This window comes from Bos javanicus, chromosome 1 (assembly GCF_032452875.1).
Source record: "Bos javanicus breed banteng chromosome 1, ARS-OSU_banteng_1.0, whole genome shotgun sequence".
Classification (NCBI taxonomy): Eukaryota; Metazoa; Chordata; class Mammalia; order Artiodactyla; family Bovidae; genus Bos; species Bos javanicus.
The window spans coordinates 29,453,718-29,470,821 of record NC_083868.1 but is presented as its reverse complement, the minus strand read 5'-3'; the positions used below and the strand labels follow the sequence as shown (position 1 = coordinate 29,470,821).

General features: G+C 37.2%; 1 protein-coding gene across 1 annotated transcript in view; it reads left to right on the top strand.

The window, feature by feature from the left end:
* The window catches only part of GBE1 (1,4-alpha-glucan branching enzyme 1), a 315,992-nt gene that overhangs the window by 280,931 nt on the left and 17,957 nt on the right, over positions 1 to 17,104 (top strand). Inside the window, exons 13-14 of the mRNA XM_061431417.1 lie at positions 882 to 1,066; positions 2,691 to 2,821. Coding sequence (XP_061287401.1) covers positions 882 to 1,066; positions 2,691 to 2,821 — 316 coding nt within the window. The remainder of the gene's footprint in view (positions 1 to 881; positions 1,067 to 2,690; positions 2,822 to 17,104) is intronic.

Here is a 17,104-nt window from a genome sequence, read left to right as displayed (position 1 = left end):
AGAATGAAGAATGTGTAATGTATATGTGTTATTGTTTTATTTCAATTTTAGAGCCTCTGGTTCTCATCATTACAATGAGAAATAATATTAAAGGGGTTCCCAACAAGGTGTTCCAGGTGTACACATGCACACACACACACACACACATACCCACACACATACCACATTTAAATTAAAAATATAAGTCTATGGTGGCACATAGATCTGAGAAATAAATGGGAAAATGAATAATAAAATTAATGCCTTGGGTTTCTGTAGCACCCCAAGTTTAAAACCTGAAGTATAAAACATACTTGCCTAATGGGATGAGGTAGAAAGAACTTTGGATTTTAATAAGAAGAACTAGATTTTAATGGTTGCTTTTCTAGTTACTATCTGTGTGAGGTTGGGCAAATCCCTTAACTGTCAAGAGCTTTGTATTTCTCATCTGTGAAATGGATATAATAGGGAGTCTTTGGAGGATCAAAAAATAATGTACATACAACCTTTGGAAATTGCAAAGCATGGTCCAGATTTCAGAGATTATAGAAGTAAGAGATTTCAAAAATGATTCAGAGATTTCAGAGATTATTTCAGAGATGAAATAAGGATGACAGAGATACTGTTTCCAGTTTGCACATGAGAAAAAAAAAATGAGATGTGGAAAAAGGAATGTGTGGCCAGGCTAAAACCGGACCTGGGCTTTTGAGTCCAAATGCTGGCAGTATTGTGTGCTTGACTATGCTGTTTCTAAACTAGGGTTGTGCGTATTTCACAGGGCATAGCTGTAGTAAATTAACCTAAACTGATTTCAAGGACTTTTAAACATTTAATTATTGAGATATCTTAATAAGAAGTGCTAATATTAACCAGATGATGTTGATGTTTGTTTTCAAATGCAGGTAATGAATTTGGGCATCCTGAATGGTTAGACTTCCCAAGAAAAGGAAATAATGAGAGCTACCATTATGCACGAAGGCAGTTTCATTTAACTGATGATGACCTTCTTCGCTATAAGTTCCTAAATAACTTTGACAGGGATATGAATAAATTGGAAGAAAGATGTGGTTGGCTTTCAGCTCCACAGGTAAGCTCTTTGCTCTCAATGTTATGTTTTGGTCACCAGTGTTGCACATGCTTAGAATGGCAATTGACCTAAATCTATATGCAGATCTCTTAAAGAGCACTTTATTATTCCACGCACAGTGCCCTGTGACATTCTTCAGGTTGTCAAAACATGTCACCAAAATCTCCCCAATAGATAACGAAAATCTTCAGCATAATTCCCTGCTTACTTTCCTGGTTAGCTTGTCGTCGTTGTTTAAATTTGGTAATTTTTATTTCAATTGGTTAAAACTAATGACAAAAGCTCCACATGGAATCCATTTTGGAAATTGCTGTGGAAACATCTTAATTGTTTTGACTGTTTTTTCTTTATATAAATAATTATGCTGTCATAATGAAACTACTTTGACAACATGGAGATTTCTTTAGTCTTATTTTTCCTTCCTTTACTGGTCTCTAACTTGTCATTTCAATAGATGCCATTATACCTGCATGCTGTTTTGTATTTTTCATGAGGCTGACTCTCCTCTGGAATTAAAGTCTCAGTTTTTCAATAAGTTTTAGAAAATGTAATTAACAGGTGAAAATTTTATACAGGCTTTTTTTTTCCCCCTTTGCAAAAATTAGCATATAGTATGTGTTACTTATAATCCATTTGCTTTTTACTGGTGCCGTTTGAAATTACTGTTGATGTGTTTTTACTTTGGTGTCTGATTTTTTTTTAATGGTTGAACAAAGGTACTTATACATTCAGGAAGATTGGCTACATGACACGAATGCCCTAATCGCATTTGTTAGTAGTGCTGTTTCCAGAAGAGAGAGCAAAATGATGCTCCTTTTCAATAGGAACAATGTTGAATACCAAAAGGCATGCTGTTTACTCTAGAGCCTTAGCTCACATTTCTAAATTACCAAGAGTAGTGCTGCTGACACGCATGGAAATAAGTCCTCTCAGAGCTGGGGCTGGAAGAGGGTAGGGCTGAAAAAGCAAAAGCTTCTCACTGCCTACTGTAAAATGTGATGTAGAAAATAAGAGAGCTTGTAGATGTTGTAATTGCTTTTGAAACTCTCTTTCATTAGACCAAAAAAAAAAATGTAGATTGTCAAGGCCTTTTGGTTGCTTTTGAATCTGACAAAACCATGCAATACTATAAAGTTTTTAAGAAAAATTCAACTTCAGAAATCTGGATATAATAACAGTATTACAGTATATTTTGAAAAATAATTTGATATGCCTTCACTTTTGAGTCTAGAGACTAAAACAAAAGTCTTAAAGAAAATTCACTTATAAGTAGTTCTAATGTACTTGCTCACACAGACACACACAAGTGCTTTCTGTATAGCACAGGCACTGTGTTTTTACTTAAAACCTAATCCTCTGTCTGTGTTTTGTTTGAGGTTGGCAATTGGTTGATGAGATTTGTGTACTCTTTAAGCAATGTTTGAAACTGCTGTTGGCCTTGATATGGCAAAATTTTGATATGGCAAAATTTCAACAAGTTCAAAAAGTATAACATGCTAGCACTTTCATTTTTGGCTTAATAACAAGGCTGTTAATAAAGACAAAAACCAACTTTTTGTAAAGAATTTACTTATAGCAGCATCTGGCTATTATTTGTATATATTCTATGTATTAATTCTTGCAGGCCCATGTGAGTGAAAAGCATGAAGACAATAAGATCATTGCTTTTGAGAGAGCTAGTCTTCTTTTCATCTTCAACTTTCATCCAAGCAAGAGCTATACTGATTACCGAGTTGGAACAACATTGCCAGGAAAATATCCTTTTTGTTGCCAGTGAACATGACTGTCATTCAATTTTTATTACATCATAGAGTGTAAGAAAGACTAATGCTGATCTTGGTGACAGTAGCTCTCAGGTTCTTCATCTGAAAACTGAGGGACTTGAAATAGTTAATGTATCTTTGCTCAGTTCAGTTACACTAAAGTAATCCTGAACTCCATTCTGGCTCTAAAAAGTATGATTATGAACATTCTCTTAAGTAGTATTTTAATTCAGTGTGTAGTATAGGAGGTGATTGTTGTTTCTTTTTATGAAAATATTTTATAAGTTGCCTCTGAGAGTCATCTCCTTTCCCTTCTCCATGGAATGCATGAGTAAATGGTAGTTGTAAAGATGGCCTCCTTCTCTTTTCTTTTTCCTGTCTTCTAAAATACAAGACATAGCTCACTTTTTGGGGGGTCTGAATTGATAAGAAATCAGTACATGAGAGATGTAAGCAAAGGAAATATCAGGGAGAATCTACATTCATTTATTCATCCATTCATTCATTTCACAGATGTTTTATGAGCACCTATTTATTGAACACCTGCATGTCAGCCCTGTGTGAGATGCTGGAAACACAGGAATTTTCCTGGCAGATATAGTCACGGCCTTCATCGGGCTTTTAAACTAGTGAAGAAGACAAATATTAATCATTTGAAGTGTGATCCCTGTTACGAAATGAAGCATGCATGTGTTTGAAAGAGTTTAGGACTTACCCAATCCATGGGAAAAAAAGCAACAGATTCAGGATATAGTAATAACAACCCAGCACAGATTTTTAAACAAGCAGGAGAAAGAATGTGTTCTTCCCCGGAAGCCCTGATAGTGATTAATGTCTGCCACTGGAGGAAGATGCCTGATGCCAGCATGATCTCTTACGAGCCAGGGTGTCTCTAGCCTACAGTAAGAGAAACCCCCCTATTCAACTGGCTCAGGCAATAAGGAAAAGTGCATTTTGCCGAACAATGGAAGCCCTGAGGTCAGGTGACCCCAGCACTGTGACAGTATCATCAGGTTCCCTGGTCTACTGGCCTTCCCACTTCCAACTCTCAGGGTGCCAGCAGCGTCCAAAGGGTGTCACCTGATAGAGTTGCAAGACAATAGCCTTGGTTCCAAATGTCACCTTCAGACACAACAAAAGGCAAATCGATTTGTATGGTTTTCAGGAACTAAGTCACTTTAGCAAATTTCCTTTGTATTCCATTGACCAGAATTCACTCACTTATACCCAGAGAAGTGTCTAGGGAGGAGAATGCTTTCCTCATGAGTAGCTTAATCAGGAATTACCCGCTGAGTCTCCAGGAAGCAACCTTCTTGGGGAAGTGGTCGTCCAGACAGAATGTTTCTCTGGCCGTAAGGAGGAAAAGGCCACGATGTCCGGTGAGTAGCCTGTGGCGTCTGCCACCACCTGGTGCTGCTCAGGGATGCTGCAGATGGTGAAAGATGTTCCCTGTCTTCTCTCCACCCCTCCCCAATCACCCTATCCCCTAGGACATCAGAGCATGTAGGAGAGAAGTCTATTAGGCTGCCCCAGTTAACACAGAGACTGCTCAGATCATGGAAATCAGTGTCACGGGGTTGTCTGCCCTGAAGAAGAGCTGTACTGTTCAGGAGGCAACTGTTCTTACCATCTCCTTGAAGAAATACAAACAGCTGCTAGACATGTAGCAACTCATACATAAGCCTTCTCGGTGACAAAAGGCTCAAGTACTAAACCCTAGACTAGATCCTGCTGTGTCTAATGATGGCATATAATCAAATTGTAATTTTGATTATTATAAAACCAAAATGCATTTACAGAACACTTGGGATCTATTGCAATGTTTGGTAGTTAAGCACTGCCCTTGACCCTAAGTCGGAGAGAAGAGATTTGTAAACCCAAGCTAAGATGTAAGGCATGATGCAGTACAGGGGCTGGGGCAGGAGTGTTCCATGGGACAACAGAGGGGAAGTAAAAGAAAAAGAAATAAATGTGAGGGTGGGGGTGGAAAGAGAAACAGAGATTGAGTAATTGATTGATTAATGAGATTTTTAAGCCTATATCACAGAGAGAGGGAGACAGAGATGATTTGTAGACTAATTGATTAAGAAAAGACCTTAAAGCCTGGACTTTGAGAAATGGATAAAAATGGTAGAAAAAAATTGAGGAAGGCCATTCCTGCTGTTTGAAATCATAGCCTATTCTTAGATAATGGACAATACAGTAGATTAATTGGGAGAATGATGACCCAAAAAGTACTTGGAGATTAAACTGAAAAGATAGATTATGATCACATAATAGAAGATTTTAATTCCCTTTTAACTAGTTTAGGGTTTTTGTGGTTTTTTTTTTTGGAGTTTCATTAGGATCACTAACAAATGGAAATAATGGAATTTCACTGATGTTGTTTAGGAGAAAAACTTGGCTTAAGCTACACTGAACTCCTGTCTGAAGTCTGTGTGATTTAACAAATATTATTAAATGAAATATATATAATATTATAGTATATTTTATTAAACAAAACCCACCCAAAAGTTAATTTCATTTTGTGATACAAAGTTACACTGTATGTGAAAGTCTAGTTTGGCTTTGGTACACCTTGCCACAAATTGAATCTTTCAAAACTTAGCAATTTGTTTAAATGTCTTAAAACACCTTTTATACAGAAGTTTTCCATTTTAATAAACACTGAACACTTCATATTAGTGACCACAGAAAATGTACACATTATGTGTTGTAGTGATATACACATCTTGGAAAATTGGGCCATATCTTCATAGAAGTCACAGTTGCAGCCTTAGTCATCTGTTGCACCTCTAAGAGAACCTTGAAAATATTGTTGCTTCTTTTATTTCAAGGATTTTGTCTCCTACAGATCTGTGTCCACTTGGGCCTTCTTTACTCTGGCTGGCTTTCTCATTCCTCCCTTTCTGTCAACAAGCTGTAACTAATTCCCGTATGTTATTGCCTCCTCTGAGGACATTTGCATTTTAATAACCAGTCTCCTTGAATACTCAACAGTATGCTGGACCTAATGAACTAGATATCTAATAGAATATTTTTTTAAAAATGAGTATTTTGGGGGGAGGGAAAGAGAGCAGGAGAGCATTTCCAACATACCTGAAACCATACTTTCTAATTCGCTACATATTAATACTGTCAGCCTTAAATCTTAGCTTGAAATTATAAAATCTTCTGGATTTTGTGATGGTTTGTACTCTGATGACCCAGTTCAGTGCAGAAATCCCATCTATATATTCCTCTGCAAATCATAGCTGTCATTAGGACACTTTCCAGTCCTATGACTCTCACTCTTTCACAAGATAAACAATTCAAGGTTTGTTGTTGTTGTTGTTGTTTTTTAATGTAGCCTTACATGTCAATGTATTATATCTGTACTCTGGGGCCAATGCCTGTTCTACATGACAGCTATTCAAATCAAAAAGTTGTTTGTTGTTCGTCACAATACCACCTCTCCCTGGTCTTCCCTCTTCCAGACCAAAAATACCTCTGGTTTCTTTAATAGATTCTTGTGATGCTTTCCAGACCTGTTAGCATCATGTCTCTCTTATCAAAATGTACCTAGTATTGTTCACTTTCCTCTTCGTTGTGCTTCCGGAACTAACAGCAGAATATTCCAGATAACGGTCTGGCAAGTATGGCATGGAGTGCCCCATTACCTCCTCTTGTCTTGAGACTGCTCTCTCTCGTCAATGGAGTTAAAGTTACACTAGCTTTTCTGGCAACCATCACATTCATATAAAAAGTTTTAGTTTTCTTTTCTATGTACTTGTATTATGACATATCTCCCTTACTCTTTATTTATTCAGCTAATTTAATTAAAATCCCAAATTTAATATTGAGCATGATTTTTACCTCTCACTTGTTAATAGACAAGATAAAAGAGCACTAGAATATTAGTGATAGGATTGTACTGCCTTCCCTAAGCAGTAGATAGATCTCTTCTTTCAGCTTCTTGTTGTTCCTTGCTTAGCTTACACAGTCCTTTTTATTATCCTTAGCATTGTACAAGTCTCATTTCTTTTTGGTCTTTCATCTTTCTGACTTTATCCTTATACCTTTAAACACCATTGTAGTTCAGCATTATAGAATCATTTCTAGAATAGGAAGTACAAAAATATTGGTATTTCTATGCTGCAGTTTCTGACTTTACCAAAGTATTCTATGCCATTGGTATTTCCAACTACCCAGCCAGTGTGAATTGAATACAGATTTCCTCTGTGAAGGATCCACAGAGGCAAGATTGGATGTGTTAATCAAGTCAAGAAATTCATCAAATTTTTAATTCCCAGGAAAGCAGGATTTGGTACCAGAACGAATTTAAAGTTTCTAAAGAAGTCATTTGAACTTCTTCTGTCACTATGAAATATAAACCTGCAGTAGGTAGCATGTCTGAATTCTTGAATAGTTCCATTTTTTGAACCAGTGTATCCTGTATATCAAATAGCAAGACATCAACTTTCACTCATATCTGTGTGGAATATGAGCTGACTGTCTTTCCAAGAAACGGTTGTAAGGGGAGCTATTTTGGGGGCAATGCCAGGCAGAATAGAAGCAACACTTTAAGAGTACTTTCAGCTGTCACTTCAAAATAAGATGATAGATTTGGAAGGTTGAAGGGGCATCTGCTTTGTATTACTAAGGTTTTGAACCCAGTCTTCATGGTGTCTACTAAAGGACATAGTGTCGTTTCTGCAAAAGGAACATGCAGGATTATTCTAGAAAACAAACAAAAAATAGCAACAGTAAAAACACTTTGCCGGTGCACTGTCTCCCATTTGTCTTTCTATCCACTAATCTTCAGTGTGATAGTCACCAGCATTCTTCCGTTCAGTGGATAGTAACGTGAGTAAAACAGAACTGAGACCCAGTGTACTGGCTAAGGAGGTACATTCACAGTGATGCTCAGGAAGACAAGATGCTGTATGATATAGGATATTGGTTTATGATTTTACATTGTTTAGCTGGGTAGAAAGTGAAAGTGAAGTCACTCAGTCCTGTCCGACTCTTTGTGACCCCATGCACTGTAGCCCACCAGGCTCCTCCATCCATGGGATTCTCCAGGCAAGAATACTGGAGTGGGTTGCCATTTCCTTCTCCAGGAGATCTTCCCGACCCAGGGATTGAACCCAGGTCTCCCGCACTGTAGGCAGATGCTTTACCGTTTGAGCCACCTAGAAAGAAACATAATTCCCTTTATAATATCAGAATCAGTATTTTATTTCTATGGTCACATTTCTTCAATTAGACCATTATCAAATCAGTGTTGAATCAAAAGGAAGACTGCTAAACCCCGAAGGACAGACTGCTCTCTCTAATCCATTTTGAGTAACATAAATGATGATGCCTCATTTTGAGGGATGTAGGGGGAAGTGTGGGTATAGGGGATCTCTTTTGAGGTCCTTCTGTTTGCTAGCATTAAAAAAAAAATCTAGTTTAGTATTTCTAGGTGCCCTATAAGTTAAGTTGTGTTAGATTCATGTGACCGATCAGGAAATGAGGGCTTTATGTAACTGTCTAACTTCCTCCAGCACACAGCTGGTGAAGGTTGAGCAGGGTGTTACAAAGCCCATGTTCTTCCTCTTTCTGTCCATTCTTGGGTGCATACATGTGGCCAGTGGTGGCAGTAACAGTGACATGAGCAATGCTGATTTATTTCTGTAATGTTCAAAGTGATTTTGTTATATTTCTAGGAGAATAGGCAGCATGAGAGAATCATACACAATTTCATGGCATGAGCTTTTCTCTCGTCAGCTTCCCTCAGTACCTCACCATCACCCTCTACAAATTCTTCCCCGTGACCCCTATCATCATCATCCAAAAGAAAAAATAAAGTATTTTTAAAGAATAAAACATGAAACAATTGACTCAGGTCAATTACTGTGATTTCTCTTCATTATGGAAGAGAATATAAATATGCTATAATTCTTTGTTCAGAGTGGGACTCGTCTGGTGCATCACGTCAATTAAGTTTACTGTGAAATATTCACGTAAGTGTTAAGCCCTCGTAGATCATTTATGAAGTGTGTGTCTTGGTATATACAGATTCTTACCACTCCAAGAGCATAAACAACAGCAGTATCAAATGTTTTCAAATCTTTTGTCAGCATGCTGTTGAGGGGGGTGTGGGAATAATAGTGTACTAGCAGCCCCCTTTCCAAATGGCTTTTCAAACTGTTAGAATATTGCAATGTTTAGAGGAGTAATCATCAAGTATGGCTTGTGAAGACTATGTGAATCCAGGCCAAAAATATTTAAAACTAAGGGAACAGATGAGTAAATAGTTGGATCTGACTCAAGATCTTTGCAGTATTTTCATTAAACTGCTGCAAGATGTACTTTTTAAAATATAAATTCAGACACTGACATTTGCAACCTGTACACAGAGTTTCTTATGAGCAAATAAGGTCACTTGGATGATTCACTAAAGTGTGATCACTGAAGGCAGAGATGTGGCTGTGAGTTGCTTAGTTTACAGGAGCCTTTGAAGCATGCTTATATAACATTCTGTGTTTATTAGAATCTGGGCTTTGTGCAGCAAATAAAAACAAAGGACTTAATATAGGACTGGCTAGATGGCCACATTCTATTCAGATTTGATATGTAAAGGTTAATTTCTGGACTAAAAATGTAGAGCTTAAACATTATACTTTTCCACATTTACCAAGTTTTGATAAAAAAAAATTTTTTTAAGAAATATAAGTGCTTCTGATAAAAGATCTACATAGTGACTTTGAACACATTTGCATATGTGAGGAGAGAGAAAGTGTGTGCTTTTACTCTGTGTGGCCATATAGTGATGAAGCTCTTTATGTGAACAGGGACAGATAATCCTACTAACAGTGCTATATTTAAGTCCCTCTTTTTTTCAGTAGCTTCACTATGGATGTATACTCATGGCCTTGGTTCTCCTTCTTTAGTTTCAAGATGATAGTGATACTTCTAAACATTACCTAAAGGTACTTCCAGTAATTTTTCATTGTTAAACCCTGTCCAGAAATCCCTGAGATTTAATGATAATAACAAATGTGTACCCTCACCTCCACTGGCAATAAAGAGTCTATGATTTAGCTTCATTTCTCTCCTCAGAAATTTGAGATGAATCATAAAGTAAGAAAAATATTTTGTAACTGATGTAACACTTCAAGATTGGCTTTAATAAAAAAAAAGATTGGCTTAATATATATTCATAAGACTATAGGCAGTAATGAATAATGAGTGAGCCCTTACTACACACATATGTTTTAGATTTTTTTAGTAACTGAGTGTTATTCAGTGTCTCAGTGCTTCTGAGACATTCAACACCATTTCTGTTTTTGGTTTATAGCTCAATTGCTCAGTGATGGTCTCCTCTGGTTCCAGAAATTCATCTAACAATAGCTCAGTCAAGATTTCTCTTCTCTGTTTCTTGTCCTTCTGGAGAATAAAGAAATCAGAAATACTGCTGCATCCTATAAAAACAGTACATTCTCCCCTGCCAGTTGTATCACTAATGAGGGGAAAACATTCATTCCTAGCATAATTATTTTTACCAGTTTGTGAAAGGAGGTATTCAGTTCAGTTGCTCTGTCATGTCTGAGTCTTTGTGATCCCATGGACTGCAGCACACCAGGCTTCCCTGTCCATCACCAACTCCCAGAGCTTGCTCAAACTCATGTCCGTTGAGTCGGTGATGCCATCCAACCGTCTCATCCTCTGTTGTCCCCTTCTCCTCCTGTCTTCAATCTTTCCCAGCATCAGGGTCTTTTCCAATGAGTCAGTTCTCTGCATCAGGTGACCAAAATATTGGAGCTTCAGCTTCAGCATCAGTCCTTCCAATGGATATTCAAGTATTATTATATGGAAATTGACTCCAACATACTTGGTAAGACTGAGTGTCTCTCTTACCTGCATATTAGCAATTATATTTTTACTTGGAATGTATGAGGTAAACATAAAACTAAATTGTTGATGGAAGGATGGATAGATGAATAGATGATGATGAAGAGAGAGTGGGCAGATGAGTGGATGATGAATAGATGGATGAATGGACAGATGGATGGATGGATAGATGGAGGATAGGACTCTCTCAAGGTGGAAAAGCCCCTGAAGTTGTTTAAAGTTAATTAAGAAACAAAGATTTCTATAATTCATTGCTTTCCCCTTAGAACAGATATTTAATTAAATGGTAGAAAGGAAAAAGTTGATAAAACATTATAAATAACATACATCATAATTTTGTAGAATTTAAAATTATGGAGTCTGCTGTCAGAATACTTGCTGAACAGACTTTCATAATAAGATCTACCATCTATTCCAAACTTATTACATTTTGCATGCTACAAGCACTTTACACTTACTATCTCATTTAGTAAATTTTTTTTCCTTTCCTGTGGAATAGCATTGCAAACTCTAATGGAAGGAAAGCCACAATGAACATTGGCCTGAAAGGTTTCATATTTGGCTTTCTTTTTAAATACTCTTTTATTTAATCAGTCCAGAACAGATTGTTCTCTTCTGTTTTTAAAAAAAAAATTATATTTGTCACCTTTATATCTGATGACATTTTTTAAATAGAGCATTCATTATCTACAATAAATCTCTAATACTGAATGTTAATTTACCTTTTACTTCTGGCTCTCTGTAGAAATTAGCCCCCCCCCCGCCTTTTTTTTTTTTTCCCCCACTGAGTATCTCCTGCCTACGAGAAAGCTGCTTAGATCTTCTGTAAGTGAGATATTTTTATTTTCACCATTTTCTATTAAGCTTTTCTAACTCAGAATCTCACAGGGTCAAACTGAGGGCTCAGTGTTTCATTTAAATGTGAAAATGGTACTGTGAGTATTCCACAAGATTTCTTAAAATTAATCCATGATATAATTACTGGTTCCCTATAACTATTTAAAGGCTCCTAAGGATATATGGATGCTATAGCCAAAAGAAAGTTATCTTTTTCTAGATAAAAGTGGAAAAAGTAAAGCCATGAACAGTGTGTTCTCAGAAACAGTGGTTTCAGTTATGACCCTATGTAAGAATCATTTCTGGTTCTATTAATGTGCTTTCTTACCCTAATAATGGAAAAATGCCTAATTCCTATTTTATTTGTGAAATTTATCTGTGAAACTTACTGATATTCTTGGTAGTTATATGATATGAACTGTTGAATAAGGAAAGCATTTTTTAGATGCTATCAAGTAAAATCATTTAATTAATGAATGTATAACTTAAGTATGGTCATATTACCTCTCATTGTTGTTGAGTCGCTAAGACATGTCCAACTCTGCGACTCCATGGACTGTAGCCCACCAGGATCCTCTGTCTGTGGGATTTCCCAGCCAAGAATACTGGGATAGGTTGCCATTTCCTTCTCCAGGGGATCTTCCTGACCCAGGAATTGAACCTGCATCTCCTGCATTGCAGGCAGATTCTTTACCACTGAGCTACAAGACAAGCCCCATTACCTTTTATTGGCAGACAATAAATGTCTATTATAGGAACACTAATTGAAACAAAATTATTTTCTGTCTGTAAAATTATAACCATTACTGTAATTTTTCTAATAAGCTCTTTATTATTTTTGTTTTTGCGTGCTTAGTCACTTCAGTCATGTCTGATTCTTTGCAACCCTATGGACTTAGCCCACCCTCGGGGCTCCTCCCAGGCAAGAATACTGGAGTGGGTTGTCATTTCCTGTTCCAGGGGATCTTCCTGACCCAGGGATCAAACCCACGTCTTGGGTCTCCTGCATTTTCTGGCAGTCTTTACCACTGTACCATGAAGGAAATCCCCTTTATAATTTAGGGAGAGTCAATTTTCACTCCGCTACTTTTGCTTCTAACCCTCTTCCTTTTTGTCCAGTTAAGGAAAACAAAAGGAAAATTAGTTTCTATGGTGGTAGCATTCTTTTCTGATTCTGAAACATTCTTTTCTTAAGTTTATTCTCTTACCCTAACATTTTTATCTCACAAAAGCTCATGTAACTTATATGATAGTAGATGTTTCTGGGTCTCATATTTGTAAACATTGAGAAATATGCTCTTATTACTTTGTTGTTCAATCATTCAGTCATGTCTGACTCTTTGCAACCCCATGGACTCCAGCATTCCAAGCTCCCCTGACCTTCACTATCTCCCAGAGTTTGTTCAAACTCATGTCCATTGAGTTGACGAGGCCATCCAACCTCTCATCCTCTGTTGCCCCCTTCTCTTCCTGACTTCAAAATTTCCCAGCATTAGGGTCTTCTCCAATGAGTCCACTGTTCACATCAGGTGGTCAAAGTATTGGAGCTTCAGCATCAGTCCTTCCAGCGAATATTCAGGACTGATTGATTTCCTTTAGGATTGACTGGTTGGATCTCCTTGCTTTCCAGTGGGATTCTAAGAGTCTTCTCTAACACTGCAGTTCAAAAGCATCAATTCTTTGGTGCTCAGCCTTCTTTATGGTCCACCTCTCACATCCATACATGACTAGTGGAAAAGCCATAGCTTTGACTAGACAGACCTTTACTGTGTCTGCTTTTTAATGCAGTGTCTAGCTTTGTCATAACTTTTCTTCCAAAGATAAAGCGTCTTTTAATTTCATGGCTACAGTCCCCATCTGCAGTGATTTTGGAGCCCAAGAAAATAAAGTCGATCACTGTTTCCATTGTTTCCCAGTCTATTTGCATGAAGTGATGGGACCAAATGCCATGATCCTTTTATTTGAATGTTGAGTTTGAAGCCAGCTTTTTCACTCTCCTCTTTCACTTTCATCAAGAGGCTCTTTAGTTCTTCTTCACTTTCTGCCATAAGGGTAGAATCACCTGCATACCTGAGGTTACTGATATTTCTCCCAGCAATCTTGATTCCAGCTTGTGCTTCATCCAGCCCTGCATTTTGCATGATGTACTCTGCATATAAGTTAAATAAGCAGGGTAACAGTATACAGCCTTGACGTACTCCTTGCCCAATTTGGAACCAGTCCGTTGTTTGATGTCCAGTTCTAGCTGTTGTTTCTTGACCTGCATTTCTCAGAAAAAATTCTCTTTCAGAATTTTCTGCAGTTTGTTGTGATTCACATAGTCAAAGACTTTCCCATAGTCAATGAAGCAGAAGTAGATTTTTTTTTTTTTTGAATCCTCTTGCTTTTTCTATCATCCAGTGGATGTTGGCAATTAGACCTCTGATTCCTCTGCCGTTTCTAAATTCAGCTTGTACATCTGAAGTTCTCAGTCCATATACTCTTGAGGCTTCACTTGCAGATTTTTGAGCATTACCTTGTTAGCATGTTAAATGAGTACAACTGTGTGGTAGTTTGAATAATCTTTGGCATTGCCCTTCTTTGGGACTGTAATGAAAACTGACCTTTAAAATGCAATACTTGTTAAATAACTATAAAAATAAATAATTAAGTCTACATAGAATTTGATTCAAAATGTGCCAGAGTTTTTACTCATTCAATTGTGTAAGTTATCTTTATGTTTGACTATCACAGCCAAAACATTTGATGATTTTGTTTTGAATTGTACAAAAATGCACTTTGCAAAAACAACTCAGCAGCTTACTCTTTCCATGTGTAATTCTCTTCCACATCTGCCTAGTAAGATTAAACCAATATGATGGGTTTATAGATGCTTGTAAAGTACTATACTAGATTTATTATACCCCTGGGAAACACATATATTAACAATCACATAATGTGAGTTTACAGCTCTTTCACTCAATGTTTTTGATGCCTATGGAGAAATGTTTACTTTGAACCTTTCCTCTCACAATGCTTAACCTAGGGAAAATTTTGATAGGCATGGGCTGTGTGCCCAGAAGTGCTCAGGAATGACTGGGCATAATGATGCATGTTTGGGCACATACACACACATCCACAAACTCCAGTAGGCTTCGCTTGACACTTTCTCAAGGGAAGCTAGCTCAGCCCCTTCTCATTTACCTTTCTAAAGCACCGAGTTAGCCCTAAGGTATTAGATTTTCTATTTGATCTTAAAAATTAAAATACAAAGAAGCATATATATTGACTATGGTAGCGGTGGTTCTTAGTCACTAAGACATGTCCGTGTCTTATGATCCCATGGACTGTAGCTCAACAGGCTCCTCTGTCCAAGGGATTTCCCTCACAAGAATATTGGTGTGCACCAATGTATTGATGATTCATTAATGCTAATAAGTTCTGACTTCAAATATATCAAAAGGATGTTTCTACTACCAACACTAAATGAATCAGCTTTCAAATGGTTAAGTATTTTAATGTTCATTTACTTTGCAGACTTTAACTGGCAGATGGTGTTAGAGTGATAGAAAATATTATACCTAAGTGCATATCCTGGCCTTGCCAAATTTTATATATATATATATATATATATATATATATATATATATATATATATAAAATGTACTTATATATGTGTATATATATGGTTTTCACCAGAGAAGGCAATGGCACCCCACTCCAGTACTCTTGCCTGGAAAATCCCATGGACAGAGAAGCCTGGTAGTCTGCAGTCCATGGGGTCACTAAGAGTCGGACATGACTGAACGACTTCACTTTCACTTTTCACTTTCATGCATTGGAGAAGGAAATGGCAACCCACTCCAGTGTTCTTGCCTGAAGAATCCCAGGGACGGGGAGCCTGGTGGGCTGCCGTCTATGAGGTCGCACAGAGTCGGACACGACTGAAGCGACTTAGCAGCAGCAGCAGCAGCATATGGTTTTCACAAGTTACTATGATGTTCAATGCTTAAGTTCAGTCATCTGTATAAAGAAAGCACACCAGTAATGTTGATAATACAAGTCTTTGAATATGTGTCAGCTTTACTGAACATGTAATCATTTACCCACTTCAACTAAGAATTAGATAAAATGTCTATCTCCAGGGCTCATACCAATCAGTTATTCACTTGAGAACTAATTGCTTCAAGCTGACATGCATTTGTTTAACTGTTGTGACTATTCTAAAGAGAAATCTTTTAAAATGTCTCAAGTAAAACTTTATAATGAAGTGGCATTGTGTTAGAAGTTATATTGTACAGATCTGTACAGATAAAACAAGGGAAGAAACTCAAGGTTGTTTTTTTATGACTGAAGAAGTATTAAATTATTTCTTACAGTTTAGCAAAAGTACGCATAGATCAAAACCCAGGGAGGACACTGCAGTAGGAAAATAATGCAAAGAAGATCCTCTCAGTAAATATGCCAGGTATTAATCCAGGTCCTAGGTAGAGGGAGGAGGGGTGTGTAGGGAAGGACAACTCCCTTATAGAGATTTATTTAAATTAAAGAAAGAGAAAAAATATAATAATTAAATTTATAGGATGATAAAAGTAGATAATATATGTTGAAAAATTGGGGCAATTGCAAGAGGGTGTGTTGTGTGCTTAGTCGCTCAGTCGTGTCTGAATCTTTGCAATCCCATGGACTGTGGGATTGCACAGGACGGGGGCTCCTGTGTCTGTGCAATTCTCCAGGCAAGAATCCTGGAGTAGGTTGCCATGCCCTGCTCCAGGGGATCTTCCCAACCCAGGGATCAAACCCAGGTCTTCTGCATTGCAGGCAGGGTCTTTACCAACTGAGCCACCAGGGAAGTATTTAATTTTCAGTTAGGATGTTCAGAGTAGTCTTCTCAGTCTTTCTCAAAAGCATGAGGATCATTATAAAAAAATAAAATAAAAATTTTAAGTGTGTAGTCTTCAAAGAGGCCAAGGTACTGTCCAGTTAAGCTTCATTGTTCAATCTTTTTAAATAACAGGGAAATTGTTTAGATTCTAGTGAGAATAAAGTCATGGGGGAAAGGAAGGGGAATGAAGGTCAGAAAGAAAGAAAAGGCCAAGTTGGATTAAAAAGTAAGAGAATAAGTTGACATACTTTTAGTTTTGATCACTTAAGCTAGCAGTTTAAATGGTCCAGGGCCAATAATAATAATAATAATAATATAAAGAGCAGTTAATAACTTGGGCACTTCTCCCAATGCTAGGGACTCTGTTAAGCACTTGATGTACACTGTTTCTGTGAATCCTCACAGTTACCCGTTGATATATTATGCCGATTTTAACAATGAGAAACTTAGCTTTAAGGAAATTCAGTAACTTGCTGGAAGACACATGGTAGGTAATTAAGAACTCAGACTAGAATGTAATTGTTGGGCCCCAAAGCCATGCACCCACTGTATTTTACTGTTGTAGGAAGCTTTCTCCTATTCTTATCTGTCTGCATGAAATGGCTTAGATGATGCTTACTTATGCTTGCAATTCTCATTATTTTTCAGGAATTTTGAAGTTTCCAATGATCTTCTCCCTTTATATATATTGCA